The 20,345-nt window shown below is 43.5% G+C and overlaps 1 protein-coding gene across 2 annotated transcripts in view; it reads left to right on the top strand.

Annotated features, from left to right (window-relative positions):
* The window catches only part of PDPR (pyruvate dehydrogenase phosphatase regulatory subunit), a 685,893-nt gene that overhangs the window by 298,130 nt on the left and 367,418 nt on the right, over positions 1 to 20,345 (top strand). For both annotated transcript variants that reach the window (XM_069217552.1, XM_069217553.1), the window contains exon 7: positions 16,103 to 16,220. In XM_069217552.1, the coding sequence (XP_069073653.1) occupies positions 16,103 to 16,220 (118 nt within the window). The remainder of the gene's footprint in view (positions 1 to 16,102; positions 16,221 to 20,345) is intronic.

Raw genomic sequence — 20,345 nt, 5'->3', positions numbered from 1 at the left:
CAGGATTTGGTTCCAATGTTTCGAAATGGAGCGGTAGTTCCAGTCCTCAAGGTCCTTCGTCTGCTCGGTCTTTTTGCCTCCTGCATTCTGTTGGTCACGCATGCTCGCTGGCACATGAGGGCTCTTCAGTGGTGCCTCCGAAGGCAGTGGTCTCAACACAGAGGGGATCTAGAGGGTACTGTCAAGATCTCCAGAGATGCTGCTGTGGATTTGAAGTGGTGGATTGCAAGCAACAATCTTTCACAAGGAAAGCCGTTCCAGCAGTCGCCACCAGTGGCCACAGTCATAACGGATGCTTCCACTCTAGGGTGGGGAGCTCATCTGGGGGATCTGGAGATCAAAGGTCTTTGGTCTCCAGAGGAACAGATTTTTCACATCAATCTGTTAGAGTTACGGGCTGTACGTCTGGCTCTCAAGGCCTTCCTCCCTTCCCTTCGTGGTCAGTCGGTACAGGTCCTAACGGACAATACTACCACGATGTGGTACATAAACAAGCAGGGAGGAGTGGGGTCGTACCTTCTCTGCAGAGAAGCTCTTCGACTATGGTCCTGGGCAAAGGACCATCGGATTTGCTTGATAGCAAACCATCTGGCCGGAGTTTTGAACGTGCGTGCGGACAGTCTCAGTCGCCACTTCTCGGCAGACCACGAGTGGCGTCTCCATCCAGATCAAGTCCGTTTAATCTTCCAGAAGTGGGGGTTTCCTCGGGTAGATCTGTTTGCCACTCGAGAGAACGCGCATTGTCCGTTGTTCTGCAGCCTTCAGTATCCGATGCAGGAAGCGTTGGGGGACGCGTTTCAAATGACCTGGTGCGGCCAGTTGCTTTACGCGTTTCCTCCCATACCCTTGATTCCTCGAGTATTGAGGAAGATTCGCCAAGACCGGGCTCTAGTAATCTTAATAGCTCCGGATTGGCCAAGGAGGGTGTGGTACTCCGACCTTCTCCAACTCTCAATGTGCCCGCTGCTCCGTCTCCCTTTCAGGGCAGACCTCCTCTCACAGTCGCAGGGGCAGGTTCTACACCCCAACCTCCAGAGTCTGCACCTACATGCCTGGAGATTGAACGGGGCAACCTGAGTTCCTTCTCTCTCCCGCCTGAGGTAGTGGATGTTATATTAGCGGCCAGGCGACACTCCACTAAATCTATCTACGCTAATAGGTGGTCTAAATTTGTTGCGTGGTGTGGAGAGAGGCAGATTGATCCTTTACATGCTCATCTATCGGACGTTTTGTCTTTTGCTCTATCTCTGGCGCAGAAAGGTTGTGCAGTGGCTACCATTAAAGGTTATTTATCGGCCTTGTCAGCCTTCATATGTCTTCCAGACCAACCATCTTTATTTAAATCCCCTATTGTTATCAGATTCTTGAAAGGTCTTCTAAATCAATATCCTCCAAAGCCATTCGTTATGCCGCAATGGGATTTGTCCTTAGTCCTGACTTTCCTTATGGGGTCCCCTTTTGAACCTATGCATTCTTGCCCCTTGAGGTATTTGGTTTTAAAAACAGTCTTCCTGATAGCTATAACATCAGCAAGGAGAGTGAGTGAGTTGCAGGCCTTATCAGTAAAACCCCCTTATACAACTTTTTATGGGGATAAGGTGGTGTTGAGGACCAAGGCTGCTTTCCTCCCGAAGGTTGTTTCACCCTTCCATTTGGCTCAGGCAATTACTTTGTCCACGTTCTATCCTCCGCCTCATCCTTCCAAAGAGGAAGAAAGACTGCACCGTCTGGACCCAAAGAGAGCGTTGAGCTTCTTTATCGATAGAACAAGGGATTTCAGGCTGGAGGATCAGCTGTTTATTGGATACGTGGGCAAGAGGAGAGGAAAGGCAGTCCACAAGAGAACACTATCCAGGTGGGTTGTTCTTTGCATTAAAATATGTTACTCTTTGGCAAAGAAGGATCCTCCTGAGGGCATTAGAGCTCATTCCACCAGAGCTAAGTCGGCCACTTCGGCCTTAGCCAGAGGTGTTCCTGTGGTCGACATCTGCAAGGCCGCAACTTGGTCGTCCCTTCACACTTTTGCAAAACATTACTGTTTAGATTCTGAGGTTAGAAGGGACGGCCATTTTGCACGGTCAGTGCTGCAGGATTTCTTGGTTTGACCATTTAGGCACCCACCGCCGGGCGTGGTACTGCTTTGGGACTCTATTCATGAGGTGAGGAATCCACAGGTAGTTGTATCCATCAGAAGAACGAGTTACTTACCTTCGGTAACGACTTTTCTGGTGGATACATTAGCTACCTGTGGATTCCTCACGGTCCCACCCGCCTCCCCGTTGCCTTTCTGGTCTTGCCAAGTAATCCTTGAGTGCGCTCCTCTTGGTCTTTGAGGGTGCATTAGATGTATATATAATATATTTATATATATATATGTATATATGTATATATCTTTATGTATATACTTGGTGTGTGTATATATTTTAAAAGAGAGAGTTTTATATATATATATATATGTACATAAAAAGATTTACAGTTATTCATACAATGTGGTGTATTTTTACAATATAATGGATGTTGCTTTGCTCTTTCATTGCATTGCCTGGTTGTTCTCATGCACGTAAAAAATGATTGGTACTGACGTCCGCACGTCGTCGAGGACCTCTTATTGCCTGTATGACGTCAGACGGCGTCGCGTGGGTGACAGTGACGTCCTCGTCGACGTGCAGAGACTAGTAAGAAGATTTCCGTCGAATGCTGGCGCCATGGGAGTATTCATGAGGTGAGGAATCCACAGGTAGCTAATGTATCCACCAGAAAAGTCGTTACCGAAGGTAAGTAACTCGTTCTTTAACACTGTCCAATTTTTAGATGCACAGTACAAGGCCTGATGGATTCCATAGAAAGCATCTCCCGACTGGGAAAATTGTGAATAAAATGCTGTGCACAAGCCAGAAGAACCAAGAGAATTGGGGGAAGACTGATCGCATCCTGTCCTGTAAACCGAAAGCCCAAACCTGTAATCATATTAGGGAAATCTGAGATGAGGTAGGGACCCTTGAAACATCTAAGTAGGACATGCTCACTGTATTTACAATATATTACACTTCTCTCTATACAAGGGAAATCCTTAATGAGAGACTTTAGGATGCATTGCAGGCTTTGCCCCACATCGAATCTGACAGGATCTTCAGGAACAATTTGAGGTCCCTTTAACACCACAAGAGGTCCAATATATAATCTGAGAGCTCCCCCACAATACACGTACTCGGTCTATTAGGTTCTCTGCCTCCTTATGTAGGGCCTTTCAGGACTCATTAGCTGAATAACACCTTATTTTCTTCCTAGGGAAAAAGACTGAGGTTGTCCAGCTAGCCTGTAAGAGATGTCTGGTTGCTGTGGCAGAGTTGATGAGAAAGAGCTGCTTGCAATGCCACTCTGACAAAACAGAGGTGCTATTGTTTGGAAAGACTTTAGAGGACTGGTCCAAAGATTAATGGCCAAAGGAGCTAGACCCTGCTCCTGACCCTACAACTGTTGCAAAATATTTGGGGATGAAATTTGATTGTAAATTATCTTTCCACCACCATATCCTATCTGTAGCGGGTGCTTACTTCTTGGTGCTCTGGGCTCTGAGGAAGACCTTTGATTTCCTCCTGTGTAAAACGTGAAAAACTATTATTGCATGCGACAACAACATCTAGAATCGGCTATGCCAACAACTTGTACTTGGGGCGTCTTAACTACATTGTTGATCCCTTCGCAGGTAGTGCTCAACTGGTAGATCCTCATCTTAATATTGTTGATACTTAATTGTTTTTCAGCCCACGATTGCTGCAGTTGTTCCTTTTAGTGATGGCAACCCAGTGGTCATTTTTTTAGAGCTTCATGGGAATAGCTGTTGAGTGGTCTAGTCACTTGTTAACTTTCAGCAACATGCCTTATTTAAAGAAGGGCCTACCCCCAATGCGCTGCTGGCGTGCTAAAGGTAAGCCAATCTGCACCTGTCCGATCCAGACAAGGCCCAGGGACCAGGAACCCTGGTCCTTTCCCGCCATGTAGGCTAACCTACTTGAGGGATCAGTTAATCAAATTCAGCCTCAACTCAGTGCCTGATTGCAAACCTAGCTTAGACCCCCTGAAGAATACTCAAGGGTGTCTGCTCCCCCTGCAAACTGATGGCTCGTTCATGAAGAAGCATGCAACCTACTGATTATGTAGCGTTAACTGCTGCTCTGTCTCAGCATTCTCTAGGGGTCTTTGATCTTTTAATTAATTATAAGCCTGATATAGCCTTCCAAACAGAAACGTGGTTCCATGAGCATTCATCCCCCAATATTTCTCTTGCAGTTCAGATCGAATATAGTTTAATAAGGCAAGACCACATCGGGAAGAGGACTAACTATCATTCTCAAATCAGAACTTTCATGTTATATCACAAATCTTTCACTCCCAGGTTGAAAATATGTGCAATTTACCTTCAGTTTATCCAAACCATTTACTCTCCCAAGCTCACCAATCTTTTGACCATAGGGCCCCGCAAGCCTTTAGAGTTCTAGACAGCAGAGGCCTCATCCCCTTATGTCAGAAAAACTCCTAAAGAAGTCTTCCAGATAGTTAAATCTCTTCTTGACCCCTTGCATGGCCCCCCTCATCTTTCTCTATCTCGCAAGGACTGTAATAAAGTAGCCACTATCCACTCCACCTTTGATGACTTAGCTACGTCACAGTACGTCTCCTCCAACTAAGACATTGACTTCTTTTCATCTCCTTGAACCTGAGACGTTTTCAGCCCTAGCTAAAGCCATAAAATTAGGCTTGCCCCTTGACCTCCTAACACCTGACAAGCTCAACAGGGTGAGTGACTTTCTCTCCCAAACTATTATTAATTTGTTGAACTCCTCTCTGGCAGATGGTGAGGTTCCTAGGACATAGAAGCATGCTGTGGTACCCCCACTGCCAATAAAGACTAATAAGGAGACAGACAGTTGTGCTAATTACCGCCCCATTTCCCTTCTTTTTTTCAGTAAGATCCTTGAGAAGCACTTTAATGGTGAGCTTTGTATTTTTCTAGAAGTTCATAAGGTACTCCATCCATCCCAGTCTGGCTTCTATGCTGAGCGCAGCACAGGGTCTGCCCTAATAGGTTTTACAGAACTGCTGAGGAAGGAACTGGATAAAGGAGGAACAACAGCTTTGATCGTACTGGATCTAAGTGCCGCTTTCAACACTGTCCGGGTGCTTCTATAGATCAGGGTTCAAGATTGAGCCCTATCCTGGCTTAAGTTGTTCCTGCAAGGTGGCACATTCCAAGTTATGTCGAAAATTAAACCTACAATTTGTATCCTGCCCCATGATGTTCCTCAGGGCTGTTCTGAGTCCCACTCTATTTACTATCTGTATGTGACCATTGGCAGATATAGTGGAGAGGTTTAATCTATCTATCTTTTCCTATGCAGAAGGTATGCAAATTATATTCTCACTCTCTGCATTGGATAGCAGTACCTCCTCCAGTCTGGCTCCGTCTCAAGGAAGTGGCAGTCTGGATGCGCTGTAACTGCCTCAAATTAAAAGGCAGCAAAACGGAGGTGCTTACTTTAGGCAACCAACCCGAGCTCTGGGGTCCCCACTCCTGGCTGGTCAAACTGGGCACTTGTCCCACTCCTATCCAGTTGATCAAAGACTTGGGCATTTGGCTAGATAAACTGACCATGAACCAGCAAATTACTAAGGTAACTTTGTGCTGTTTTGGACTGTTAAGATGTAAGAAAGGCCCTGCAATAACTACTTTTGAAGACACAAAAGACTGTGGTACAAGCTTTCATAATGTCAAGATTGGACTATAGCAATGTACTATATATGGGTGCCATGCAGTTCCGCTTAACAAAGTTAAAGACCATTGAGAAAGTGGCAGACACTTATTATGTCACATCTCCTGCAATCAGTCAGTTTCTCAACACCTTTGACACAAGCAGGCATTGTGCTACGTTCGCAGAGCCATGCACCAGTCTGGCCCTCTGTATGTACATTCTCTAATACGTCCCTACATCCCCATAGGCAAACTCCATCAAGTAATTCTAACCAGGCAACCAGGCCATCATCACTAAAATTAAAACGAGAAGTCAAGAAGCCGAGCCTTTGTTTATTTGAGCCCTAAATTATGGAATTAACTACCAGAGAACTACGCCGATGTAACTCCCATACGTTGTTTCGAAAGATGCTCAAGACTTCTGACATGTTGGTATGTATCTGGGCTTATAACCACGACCACCGCTCACCCATCACTAACACTCGTTTATGGACTTGCCGTTCAAAAATACTTTCTTTTTGCTGGTAAATGCTTTACGTTTGTCCCTCTTTAGGGCGGTTTTGTTACCGCCTTGGCCATCGACCCTGTTACATAGATATTTGGACTTTTGCCAATAACTTTTACTGCGAGCAAACTTTTTTCCTTTTGTCTGTCTCCTTGGCGCTCACGGTGGCGCTTTGAATCGGCTCGCTTATGTCAACTATTTTACTTTTTAATTTTTAGTTTGTGCGGCGAGAACAATCCAGTTAAGAATTTACAACGTGGATAGCTCTAACTTGAGAAAACACGAAACCCATTGCATTGTAAATGTTTGTTTTTACGGTCATCAGTGTTCAGCTCTTGCTTGCCAGAAGGCTTTATTCCCACGGGGTCACTGAGGTTCTTTACTTACGGCGGGGTTCGTCGGTTTTGGCAACAGCAGACTTCTTTAAAGAATGCGCCTTTCTTTGCAGCCTTTCTGTGCAGGAAAGAAATGACAACTAAGAAGCCACTGCAACACAGCCTCAGTCAAAATTACAGAAAGGAAAACAATTATTAAATAATAAGAACATCGTAGAAGTCGAAAGGAAATGCCAGCAAGCACAGTTCTAGGCTACAAGAGCTATTTTTATGAAGGCGATTTGCTGGCATATCTAGGGCAAATATATTCACCGAGTACAGGGATGTGGAAGAGAACTGTAGGCTTCCCGTTCCCAAACCCACCCATCCCCACAACGTTCAGCATTCCCATGTTCCCAAGATCACTTTTCTTCAGAGAACACTATCTATTTCACTTTCAAAAAGCAAAAAAAAAAAACAGTTGTATACAGTGCCTCTTAAAACAACATTTAATTGCATTGTGACAGCCGAGTTCCCGGACTCCTCCCTAAGAATTCCCACTCCCGTGTTACAACAATTTCACTATTGAATCACCCCTTCCATACAACCTGTTTCTTTCAGTGGCGTAATGACAATTGAGGGGGCCCCCCAGCAAAGTACGGAGAGCCCCCCTCCGGACTTACTCAGAAGTTCTCAGGCCTAGATGCTCTCCTTAGGGGGCTTTTTTGCAGAAATTAAAATACTTGTTTGATTCCAGCACAAAAAAATAAGCTGCAAGTAACGGACGGGGCTTCAGCATACATTTATTTAAAAATGTATACTAAATCAGTACCACCAACATACAATTGTATCTTCCATGAATACGTGACAATGGTATAAGTTTTCAGGTGGTAAAACCTGTGCCCCTTTCCACAGTTTTACAACATTCTCTTCTTCAGTTTGCTTTACATCCTACATTCTCATAGATGATCCAGTTTAGTAAACACCTAGGGCACCAATTGATGGCAAATACCAATTGTAATCATTGACAAATGATCATACACAGCTGGAATTCTGCACTGCCTGATTTGGTGGGCCGGCATCCCAACACTCCAGAGTATTGGTGCAATGTTACCAGTGTACATTTTGCATGCAGAGTTTGCACCACAGCAGTACTGTGCAACTTGTAATCGGCCTTCGTGGTTTTGCCCTTTTTTCCACTTTTTAAAAAGAGCAGATGGACTCTGGTATTCACAAAGAGGTGTTCAAGGAATGACACTAGCAACAGCTATATACCACCAAAGGTGTGGGGCAGTGGGTTAGGAGGAACTGGGTTAAAGAACCCTGTTCAAGAAGTGCTGCATACGCGCATAATTTCTGGGTGCAGGGCTAAGTGTAGGGTGGATGTGATTATGGCTGTGTCCACAGGAGGGAGTTCCCTTTATAAACTAGGTGGTCTCACACACATTATAGTGTCATGCTTCATCATTTGACCACCTAGCGCCACCCAGGTAAGATAATACTACCTGGGCGGACTCAACCTCGTTGTTAAAGGAACTACAGAGGGAGTGCTGAAATGTCTATCTGACTGGATATTTTGCAGGGATCCAGATGAGGTGTGGATAAAATTACCTTACTAGTCACCTGTCACGGTTAGAAAGATACTTTAATCAAGGTGTATGTAGGTAAGGTTAAAACTTATATTCAGGACTTAGTTGAGCTTGATGACTCATAAAGTCTAAAAAACAGCAAGGACCAACATGTTTCTGCCCTCTCTACGTGCTGGAAGGTTAGGGGCATTCATCAGGGTCATGGATCCCCTAGGGGTAAAAGCATGGCTACATGCTCAACAGATGGTGAAGAGAAGAGTAAGTAGCCTACCGGGACAGTTCGTTCATATTAGGGTAGACCTGGTAAAAGAATGAAAACAAAGGTGAGTAAGGTGTCACTCCACACAGCAAACAACACAGCACACAGGGTGATACAAAAGGGTGTAAAAACACATGCATAGTGGGGTAGAGACTTACACCGGGGCATAAGGCAAGTTGTCTCTGGTCTGGGAGTTGCCAGAGGGAGGGTTTCAGGGGAAGGATGAAAAGCAGGCAGGTAGGAACTACCATGTATGACCTAAAAAAAGTATAAAAGCACTTTGCATAAATAAGAGATCGCTAGCTCAACTGGTAATACAGGGATAGGATCCACAGGTACAGAAGATCGGTGTGGGCTCCGATGGAGGAGTGAACTGCCTCCACTCACGGTAAATACAATTAATAATGAATCAGGACTTACCACATCAAAGGGAATACCGGTAAGTATACCTATCGTCCAGCTCCCAGCTGCTCGAATGGTGGAAAGGAAGAGCGCTGCGAATATAAAGGTTATTGAAGTGCCAATTAGGCGATGCGGACTAATTAATCAGATTCAGCTGAAGCCGGTGAAGGACGACATGGTAAAGCCACCATAAGGAGCCTCAAACCGTGCCGGGGACAAGCGCGCGGCTGGACGATCCCAAGTGGCGCGGCGCGCAGGAGAATGACGCAGTGCGTCTGTACAAAACCCAAGGATTGATGGGAAATGAAGTCCTGAGCGGAGAGAGGTCGCTAGGCAACGGCCAGCGAACCAATATCGAAGCTATTGGCTTAATGATAGAGCCAGAATGGTGTAAAAAAATAATAGAGAGGCAAGCGGAGTAAAGTCCTACTGCATGGGGGGAAGGTATGGGTGGAGGGGGGAGGAAAGAAAAGGGTAAAAAAGAACAGGGGAAAGAGGGGGAGGGGGTGGAAAACCAGGGTAAAGGGTAGGGGAATACAAGCAAAAAGAAAAAGAAGGAGGAAAGCAGAGAGAGTGAAGGTAAAAATCAAATTAAAGGTGGGATAAGGCCATGCTGGGCCAAAACAAACAGGTACTGGATGCCGGGGACAGTATTGTGGTGTCCAATGGTTAGTGTGCATAGAATCCTAGCCCATCAGGTGCAATTTCTCCCATGGGTTAAGAGTATCGCACAGATCAAAAGACCAGGTCAACCTGTGGACTATCAGCAGGTAGAGCAAAGGTGTTAAACCAGTGTAGACCATTGGATGTTGTCATTTAATCCAATGGTATCAGTATGTAATCTCCAAACCCATCTTTTTTCATAAAACAGTAACTTCTGTTTCAGGTTCGTGGTGGGGTGATTCAGTTGATCAATAATCACCCATTCCATGTCGTTGGGATTGTGGTTATTGGTGATGTAATGTTCTGTGAGTCTGGTGGCGTCTCTTTTGCACCTGATTGTGCTTCTATATTTACAAATTCGCGTCCCCACTCTTCTGGTGGTCATTCCTATATATTTTAGACCGCAGGGACATTTCACCATGTAAATAACATTCTTGCTATTGCAATTGGTCAGGTTCTTCAACTCACAAGACGTCTGTAGGCCCAATTCAACCTGAAGGGTCTTCTTGGTGAACTGGCAGACACCCCAGTTCGCACACAGGAGGTGTCCTCTCGGTGGTGGTAGGTCCCATAGGGTTCCTTGTCTGTCATTGAAGGGTCTGTCCCGAAGACTGGTATGGACAATCATGTCCCGGATACTCTTAGATTTTTTTAAAGGCATTCAGGGGAGGTTCGAAAGGAAGGCCTCCTGAAGTTAGAAATTTCCAGTCCTCTCTTATTATCTTCTTTAGCGTATTGGATGCAGGGTTGAAGGTAGTCACACAAATTAGTGTATCTTTCTTGGTTCTCACAGTAGGTTGCAGTAGCATCTCTCTGTTACTAGAACAAGCTCACTTGTCGGCTCTTCTCAGAGGTATGCAGGGTACCCTCTAGCCTGTAATTTGTCAGTCAGTTTATTGGCATGTCTCTTATAATCAATAAGCTCTGTGCAATTATATCGCAGACGTAAGAACTGACCCACTGGTAGATTCTCTTTTAGGGAGCGTGGGTGAAAGCTATGGAACTGTAACAGATTGTTCCTGTCAGTTGGCTTATAATATACCTCGGTTTTTAGGAAGCCATTTTTCTCTTTTATGAGAAGGTCAATAAAGGAGATATCCGGGTTCCCCGTGGTAGATGTGAATTTTAAAAAGGGATTTAGAGCGTTGAGCCATGACACAAACGTGTTCGCTTCCTCCTTAGTACCTTTCCAAATGAGGAAGATGTCATCAATATATCTTTTCCATATCTTGATGTTATCAAAATACAGATTTTCCTCAGTCAGTACCATTTCTCTCTCGAAATGATCCACATAAAGGCAGGCCAGACTTGGGGCAAAGGTATTCCCCATCAAGGTACCTTGTATCTGAAGGTAGAAATCTTTGTTAAACTGGAAAAAGTTTCTAGTTAGTGCCAAATGAGCAAGATCTAGGACAAATTCTCGAGGAGTTATAAAATCCCAGCGTTATTGTTCAGCAGATTGCTGATAACTTCTAGAGTTTCTTCTTGTGGAATGTTGGTGTAAAGAGACTCCACGTCCATGGTTATCAGATATTCATGATCTTTATCAAACTCTAGGTTGTCTACCAGTACCAGGACATCTTTAGTGTCTTTGAGATATGTAGGAATTCTTCTCATGTATGGTTGGAGAAACCAATCGCAAAACTGTGAAAGGGGTTCAAGGATAGATCCGATCCCAGATACTATCGGTCTCCCTGGCGGTGAATGTTTGTTCTTGTGAATTTTAGGTAAGATGTAGAAGTAAGGAGTTTTGGGATTCACTTGATCAAGGAAAGCTGCCTCATGTTTTGTAGTCCAACCATTCTCAAGGCCCTTCCTTATTAAAAAGGCCACCTCTTCTTTTATTTCTAGTGTAGGGTCCTTGGACAGTTTTTTGTAGTGCTGGTTATTTTCTAATAGGCGTAAACATTCCTCCTCATACATGGCCTTAGGCAGAATCACAATGGCACCACCCTTGTCGGCTGGTTTCACAACAATAGAGGTGTCATTACTGAGGTCATTAAGGGCATTTATTTCCTGCGCATTTATGTTATGAAAGGTCTCAATGTGATTCTCCCGTAGATTGTCTATTTTTTGGCTTACCGAATTCTCAAAAGCCAACACTTCTGGTGGCATTTGTTGACAAGGCAGAGTAAATCTTGATTTGGGATGCAAACCTGTATTCTTATCCTGTCCTACATTGGGTTCGGGATGTTTCAGGAAAAAGGTTTTCAGTCTTATTTTACGGTAGAACTCAGCCACTTCGATTTTCAGCTTAAAAATATCTAGCTTAGGTGTGGGCACAAAACCCAGGCCCTTCTCCAGTGCTTTGAGCTCATTGTCTCTCAGTATCTTTGGACTAAAGTTGATAACGGTGGTTGGTCTATTGGTTATGTCTTGCTTGTGCTGGAAGTCTCGCTGTCTGGTTGTTCCTCTCTTAAATTCCAGCTTACTCCTTTTTTCTTTCCCCTTCCTCGTCCATGGCCTCTCCCCAAAAAAGGAGCATTAGGGTAGGCCCAGGAAACCGGTGGTAAAGGATACATCGGGGGTTGGAATTGATTGGGTGGTCCGTAGGGGGACGGCCAGCCCCAAGGTGGCACACTTTGTGGAGGGGCCTGCGTATGAAGGTATCCATCTATTCCTAGGGTTGCCCCTACGGCCACGTCTCGGGCGTGAGGACTGTGTCGAATCGGTCTCAGAGTCGGAGCTTGAATAACCCCCAGAGGAGGTATCTGATGGCAAGGGGGATTTTGCAACGTAATCCTCCTTAGAGTATGGATGTACCTTTTCTAATGAGAATTTTTGTAAGTCTTTCTGGAATTTCGCAGTTTTTCGTTGGGTGAGGTAGTCTTTAAATTCATTAATTGTTTTATTAGTTTCATCTAGTTTCTTTTTAAAGGCAGTGGTTGTCAGGTCGGTTTTCAGATTGTTCTCTGCTGCCTTGATCGCTTGTCCCCGGCACGGTTTGAGGCTCCTTATGACGGCTTAACCACGTCGTCCTTCACCGGCTTCAGCTGAATCTGATTAATTAGCCCGCATTGCCTAGTTGGCACTTCAATAACCTTTATATTCCCAGTGCTCGTCCTTTCCACCATTCGAGCGGCTGGGAGCTGGACAATAGGTATGCTTACCGGTATTCCCTTTGATGTGGTAAGTCCTGATTCATTATTAATTGTATTTCCCGAGAGTGGAGGCAGTTCACTCCTCCATCGGAGCCCACACCGATCTTCTGTACCTGTGGATCCTATCCGTGTATTACCAGTTGAGCTAGCGATCTCTTATTTATGCAAAGTGCTTTTATACTTTTTTTAGGTCAGAATTGGTAGTTCCTACCTGCCTGCTATTCATCCTTCCCCTGATATCCTTTTAGTTTTTGCTTCCTCAGAACTACTGGTCACTCTCCTAACAGAGTGTGACTACAAGGGAAACCCTCCCTCCGGCAGCTCCCAGACCAGAGGCAACTTGCCTTATGCCCCGGGGTAAGTCTCCCTACCCCACTGTGCATGTGTTTTTACACCCTTTGTTATCACCCTGTGTGCTGTGTTTGCTGTGTGGAGTGACACCTTACTCACCTTTGTTTTCATTCTTTTACCAGGCCTACCCTAATGTGAACGAACTGTTCAGGTAGGATGCTTACTCTTCTCTTCACCATCTGTTGAGCATGTAGCCATGCTTTTACCCCTAGGGGATCCATGACCCTGATGAATGCCCCTGACCTTCCAGCACGTAGAGAGGGCAGAAACATGTTGGTCCTTGCTGTTTTTTAGACTTTATGAGTCATCAAGCTCAACTAAGTCCCAAATATAAGTTTTAACCTTACCTACATACACCTTGATTAAAGTATCTTTCTAACCGTGACAGGTGACTTGTAATTTTATCCACACCTCTTCTGGATCCCTGCAAAATATTCCAGTCAGATAGACATTTCAGCACTCCCTCTGTAGTTCCTTTAACAACGAGGTTGAGTCCGCCCAGGTAGTATCATCTTACCTGGGTGGCACTAGGTGGTCAAATGAAGAAGCATGACACTATAATGTGTGTGAGACCACCTAGTTTATAAAGGGAACTCCCTCCTGTGGACACAGCCATAATCACATCCACCCTACACTTAGCCCTGCACCCAGACATTATGCACGTATCCAGCGCTTCTTGAACAGGGTTCTTTAACCTAGTTCCTCCTAACCCACTGCCCCACACCGTTAGTGGTATATTGATGTCCTTAGTCCTTTCGGGAGCAAGTGTGGGGTAGTACCTCTCCCGTTACTCTTTTTGTGTTGTGCTAGCAACAGCTACTCCGTAGCTGCTGATTGCTACAACTGGGATTTAACTAACCTGAGTGCTATAAGTAACCCGATGACACCTGCCATTTTAATCGCTGGTTGTTTATGTCTATTGTTGTTCTTTTAACGTGCTTCATTAAAAGATTGCTGAAAGAACACACAATAACTCATACAATGGCCTGCCATAGAGGGTAAATGTCTTGTGAGGTAATTCGCTGTGCGGTGATTTTCAGTCGAAAGGCTTTCTTGTGCTTTCACTTTTGTTATCCCATGATTCTGGTGATATGTTGCAACAATGGATGTCTCCTTGGTTACTGTTGAACCTTTTCTGCTTCAGAGATTCATAAGTGGAGTGGTATACTATCAGTATTGATCGGATTACTCATCAAAGTACAATCCAAGAGACTTTTTACATATATGTGGAATTGGTGGTGATTTTGTGTGCAAGGGAGTTTGCTAATACCCACACAAACATGACACACCACAAGGAGCTGAGGTCAGAACAGAAAACTGATTTGACAGAGATCTTTTAATCATGAGCCAGGATTGTCATCTGCACCTATAAAGTTCAACTTGTAAGTAGCACACCCTCAATTCACTCTGTAAACGTAGGAGGTATCATAACCAATGCTTAATTAAGTTGTTCTCACTCCACACCAAACTCTAAATGGAATGGACGCCTGGACAACAGAACAAGTCTCCCTTGTTTGTCAGAGACTTCGAACATCTTGGGACTAAACAGTGCTTCATGTGTAAATAAAAACTTGCTGGTGCAAAAGTCAAACTTGCGTGTTTTTCTTCGCTGTAGTAGGAATTATTAATTTAATGACTTAGAAGATCTCTCTTGGATAAGAAAGCAGCTCCTCCTTGAGAGTTTAACATAATATTTTCTAAACTAGAGACTGATACTCAATACCACTTTGTAGAACTTGCTATAGATTGCAGCATTTCAAGTGTCTATTTTATTAACGCACATAGTTCACAAAATCTAAGTTGCAGTGAAGCCTACTTAGTATTTCATTGTGGTAAGGATTTGTTACTAACTCGTCCGACTGCTCCCTAAAGTTATTTTAGATTTCTATATAAATCAAATCAGTAACTTTAATAATGTTTACCCAAATCTTTCCATGCCTTTACATTTACAACTCATCATAAAACTATTTTGATAAAATAAGGGAAATCAGGAAATATATCCATTTATTTTCCTTTTTGTACAGTATGTAGAGGAATTGTGTCTTAAAAACAGGCCATAGCTCTTTGATTATCTCTTCGGTCATTCTGTCTTTTCAGAAAGAAGGCTGGTCTCTTTCAGGAAGACCTCCACAACACATTCAGCTTGTGGGAAACCACTAACTGCAGCCCTTCCCAGAATTATTCCTATTGGTGCAATTTGCAAAGCAGCAATCAGAATCAGTATACACGTTTGCAAGCCATTAATGCTTATAGTTTAACTCCAGAACAGCCACCCACCTGAAGAATCTGTATAAAAGGAATAACTCTAACAGTACCTGAAATGATTATGTTCACCTTTCAAATCTACCTCTCTTTTAAAATGTTCCTGGTACACAGAAGGAGGAAGCTTCTTGGAGAAGGGCTCGCTACTTCGTGAAATGTTTGTTCTTCATCATGAGAATCTTAAATTATCTTAACTGACTTCATGTGCTTGGGCACTGGCGTATCCCCAAGCCCTATGACCAGTAACACTAGTGACTCACTGGCCTGCTCACTGCCTCTCACTGACTGCATCCCAGACACTCAGACAGAGGTGCCCCTTGAACTCCCAGACATGGACCACAGAACAGGCGTCTGCTGGTTTCCTGATAATCACCCCCAATTCATCCATCAGTGACCTTCATCCACTTCCAGTGCTACCCAAAAGTACTATAGGTGTGTGACTGTGTTTTGTGCAGATGTACTTGTTAATGTGTTCCATATTGCTTGGTTATTCTGCATGTATGTATGTAGTGGATATGTGCTTTTGTGGCTCTTTTTGTTGAACGTGTGCCTTTGTGTGAGTATTCCTTCTGGAGAGCTGTTTTCCCTATTTGTATTCACTCTTTATTTCCTTTGTCAATGCATGGTCGTATTGGAAGGTAAGTGAGCACAGTTTTTTCCTGTGCTGTTTCTGTGCCATGCATGTGTACGACGTTTAAACAGATGCTGTCTGTGTTGTAGCTCATCTCTGTTTAAACGAGAATTCGACTGTCATAAATGATGCTGGAGTGAAGCAACGTCTACATTGATACAATTGATTTTTCTACAGTTTTCAGTGCTTTTAGAATTTGCAGTTCAAGTGAATGAACACATTTCTGCGGCTGTTCTTCCTAAATGTGCTATTTCTTTTCTGCTCTACCTCTTTCAGTGGGCGTACGAGCTGGGCCTATCGAATGAGGAGCCAGTCAGCATTCCATTGCATGCCTGTGAGCATTTCTACCTCCTGACACGACCATTGCCCAAACCTCTCCAGAACACAACACCAAGTAAGATTATTACAATTTGACTGCTGTTCAGATGGCTAGCTCAAGCCACCGCAACTCTTGTGCTATAGCATAGGAACATGGGTGAGAAGTGAGATCTAAGATATGTTTTTGACTAGTGGCAGAAGGCAATGCCATGCACTAACTTGAACAAACACTTCAGGCTGTCCTGGAGCAGATCCAGCAATGGACTGCATGACTTCAGTCATGTTCACCCTTTTCAATGGGTCTCGCTAGATCCTTGATCTCCTCTCTCCACATACCTGGCCTGTGACCTTTCATGATTCCCTTTGGGTATCTGCAGTACATTTCGACCCTCCCATATGTTATGGATTGTGTTTCTCCTTTTCTCCATTAGCGCTGGGGGTGGGGGGGGGGGCTGTACAGCACTTTACAAAAACCCTGAAGTATAAATCTCTGAAAGCACAGCAAAACTACTTCAGTCGATGCCTGTCGACTGGACATGGGTAATTGCGGGACTATATTGTAAGGCTGGTGTGAGCTGTGACTTGCAAGGGGGAGACTCAACTACAGTCAATATACTTAGGACTATGATAAAAAAAATGGAGTAACAACAGAGGAAGCCACTGTGGAGAGACTAGTATGGAGTAAATGATAAAGTTGTTTGTGTATGGGTGAGGTCTCATGTTGTTTGGTGAGGTATCAGAAAGTGATACAAAGCCTCCATAGGAAAAGAAGGATAAAGGCCTTTCTTTATTTGTGTGGGGCGCTATATAATGCTTCCAGCACGCACTGGTAAACGTGGCGTACTCACTTGAAGTGCCAACAATATGTGCTGCAGTCTGTCATAACAGCAGAGTATTTATTTGCATGAAACTCAGCATGCCCAGAATTTCTGTGGGCCGAAATTGCACTGTCCATCATTTGAAGTCTCTCATTAATATGTAACTGCGAGTAGAGTAAAGTAGGACAGTACAACTGCCCTTCAAATGAGACACACTGAACTTGAAGCTTACAGACAGTAGTCTCGGTTTTAAAAAGTGAATTAGTAGGTGCGCTTTTGCTGAAACAAATAAAGCACATTGAAATTAAGAGAATTAACTTGGAGCAGGCGCACCTACAGTGGACCCTTTGTACTGGGGTATTACCTAAATACTGTTTGTAGGGATGACCCTCTAAACAGTATTTGCTAATGTATTATTAGTAAGTGTTTACCGGAACATGGGAAATGATTGGGCATTTTGTGCTTGTGATTTGCGCACAGGACAAAGACCAAGCAGGCTGAGTCAAATTAAGTAAAGGTGACTCGTATTTCTCAAAGCAAAGCAAGCAGCCTACTCTTTGATGTTGAACAAAGGGATCATTTAGGTGGTTACTTCAATGAGACAAAAGCAAAGGCAAACATTCCTTGATAAAACATAACCTAGCCTAACATAAGAGAGCGCCTAATGGCGAAAACTATTAATACGCTGATAAAGTGATACGCCCTACAAGGCAGAATGTAGAAATCACCCACCAAAGGCAGGATAACTGTATTTTACACATAATTTTGGATTTGCAACATAGAACCATTCCGTCTACCGCATAATCTACAGATTTTAACAAACAATTGTGTATTGCTCAAATGGATCAAAAATTACAAAAATTGCAGTGACACCTGTTGCTGTGTAGTGGATGCCCCTAGTTAAAGGATGACTGGTAAAACAAACAGAGACTTGAGATGCCGTTTTGAGGAAATGGTCTGGTGTGAGAGATGAAGAGTAGAATTTAACAAAGGCAAACTGAGACACCCACAATGTGTCTTTCTAAAAAAAACTCTTCTGCTAGGAGAACCTAAACTGGACGTGAAACTCACAGATAAAAGGAACTAGACAGACACATAGAGTGAAGAATATACTGAACTAAAGAATGTGTTGAACTATTGAACAAAAGCTGAAACAGCTGTAAGGCAGACTCATTAATAGATAATCAGCCAGCGAGCCAAAGTCTGGTTCTTCAAGTAGCTACTAGAATGGAGGTGAAAATATTTTGTGGACCATTGTCCAACTTTCTTTTTAAAGATCACATTTTAATCATTACTGTCGAACTCAACACAATTGCCTGAGTGCTTCTCTCAACCTTGGATTATTGCCTACAGGAAGCTAGTGATTAGATCGTCTCTAATTTGAAAACTGATGAATCGCCACAGACGTTCTTGAAACTGCTGTCTTGATTTCAATCTTCAGTCTGTAGACTGTCTTTTCCCAGTAAAAAGCAAGCGGTGGAGTTTAAATACCATCCAAACCCACTGCATTTGGTGCATATTAAGCTTTGGATCCTACCAGATACTGAGACTAGCCTAGAAAATGTTAGAGGGCATCTTCTGTCGGCTCTTGACAATGATAAGACTGGAGAAAGATATATTGGTGATATGGGGAGGAGAAGCATGCTTCAGCGATGTCAGAAGAAGTCGAGAACTTGGTTTCATTTTCTCTATTTTCCTCCAATAAGTCTCTATCTTGGCACGAGTTCTACCATTTCAGAGGTCATTTTGCAGGGCATATCCATAAAGCTCTCATACCGAGGGCGTACTCTTTCCACCATTCATATTCTGAAGAGAGCTTGCCTTAAGAATTAGCATCAGGCTTTGACTTATTAGACAATGGAACCATTGTTTCTCTATCTTCAAGTCAATCTTCAGAGAAGAAAAAGGACAACATACAATTAAACGTCAATTACAACTTATCAGAAGACTCAAGGAAGTGAGAATCTAAGATGGAATGTTTTTAACCTTGCATTTCCTTTAACAGATTAATCGGATTATGACAAAATCCAAATAAATCTTGTTTATTTTGTGCATCAGTTGTTTAAAAATAGTACAATGCAGTCAAATACTGCTTCAAACATAACCTGTGATATTTATTAAATCCAGTGGCAAATACCTTGGCACATTTGGTCAGAAACAGTCAACAAAATGCTAGTAAGGTAATTAAATAGAATATGCTAAAATATGGAGTTGAATAGTTATTCATATTAGAGAGAGACTTTCAGTACTTTCCTTTATATCCTTATACATTTTTGTGTTGTTTCGCAGAAAAACAGTGGGGCTATAAATGTTGAGCAGAGATTTTTTGTGTCACAGCTATACATAGGAAAGTTCAAGTTAATAATTGAGAGAAGTGAGATAGAAAATTCAATGTGTCAAAAAACTTGGAAAGGTATGATAGTTTCCTATTATGTTTTTTTAACAGGAATATTTGAAGACAATCAACCTGTTTAGTGGTCAGAAAGTGAGAACCTATCTCCTTTTCTGTTGTATACATCTACATGCAGATTCTTCACCTCTGAATATTCCAGGCACAAGACTGGATATGGAAATCTCTCAACAGATCCTCCATGTTGGTAGGAGGTACCTGAAAACAATGCCATTGTTATGTAACTGAAGCCATAAAGCACCCAACCCATGGTCCTGAGTTCAGTTCCCCACCTTTTTTTTTTTTTGTGCCTTTGACACAGATTCAGGGGTCTCGCTCTCTCTCGAGTCACCTGAGAAGACGTTTTTTTCTCAAAGAAAACTGTTGGTTCAGTGTTCGAGATGTCTCCAACTAAGCTTTCAGGCTTCTCGTCCTGTATGGATTGTGATGGGGGAATGTCCATTATTGAACCTCATTCCATCTGCCTGTAGTGCCCATGGTCAGATCATGATTCCCGCTCTTGTAGCTCTTGCATCATTAACCACCCTAAGGTCATAAAGGAGAGGAAGGCAAAGATTTTCAAGGTCCAGGCCTGTGATCGTCTGAGCCTCCGTTGTACAATGGTCAGTTTGAAGCCTTCCTCTCTTTCAACCTCCAAGTCATCTAACAGACACAAAAAATACAAAAGGTGTTATACCTTTCCAGGTAAGTCATCTTAATGCCTTGTTAGAATTCCTCTATACCTGGAATTGAAACCCATTTAAAACCAACGGCCCCAGATCTGGGGAGCTGGTACTGTTAGCTCCAGTGCCTCTGGCACCCCCTCCGCTCCTTCCCTCCTCATTAGCCTCCATTCCACCTTTCACCATAGTACCCAAATTTTCCTACTGCTGGTGCTGACTCTGCTTTATTTCTTAACACAGTGTTTGACCTTTTCAATCCAGTGACGATCACCTATGGAGGGCCTTCTTGGCCCCAAGGGACAGTATGGGAT

This window comes from Pleurodeles waltl, chromosome 12, assembly GCF_031143425.1.
Source record: "Pleurodeles waltl isolate 20211129_DDA chromosome 12, aPleWal1.hap1.20221129, whole genome shotgun sequence".
NCBI classification, from domain to species: domain Eukaryota; kingdom Metazoa; phylum Chordata; class Amphibia; order Caudata; family Salamandridae; genus Pleurodeles; species Pleurodeles waltl.
Note: the sequence above shows the minus strand (reverse complement) of the source record. Positions and strands in the feature narration are given on the sequence as shown.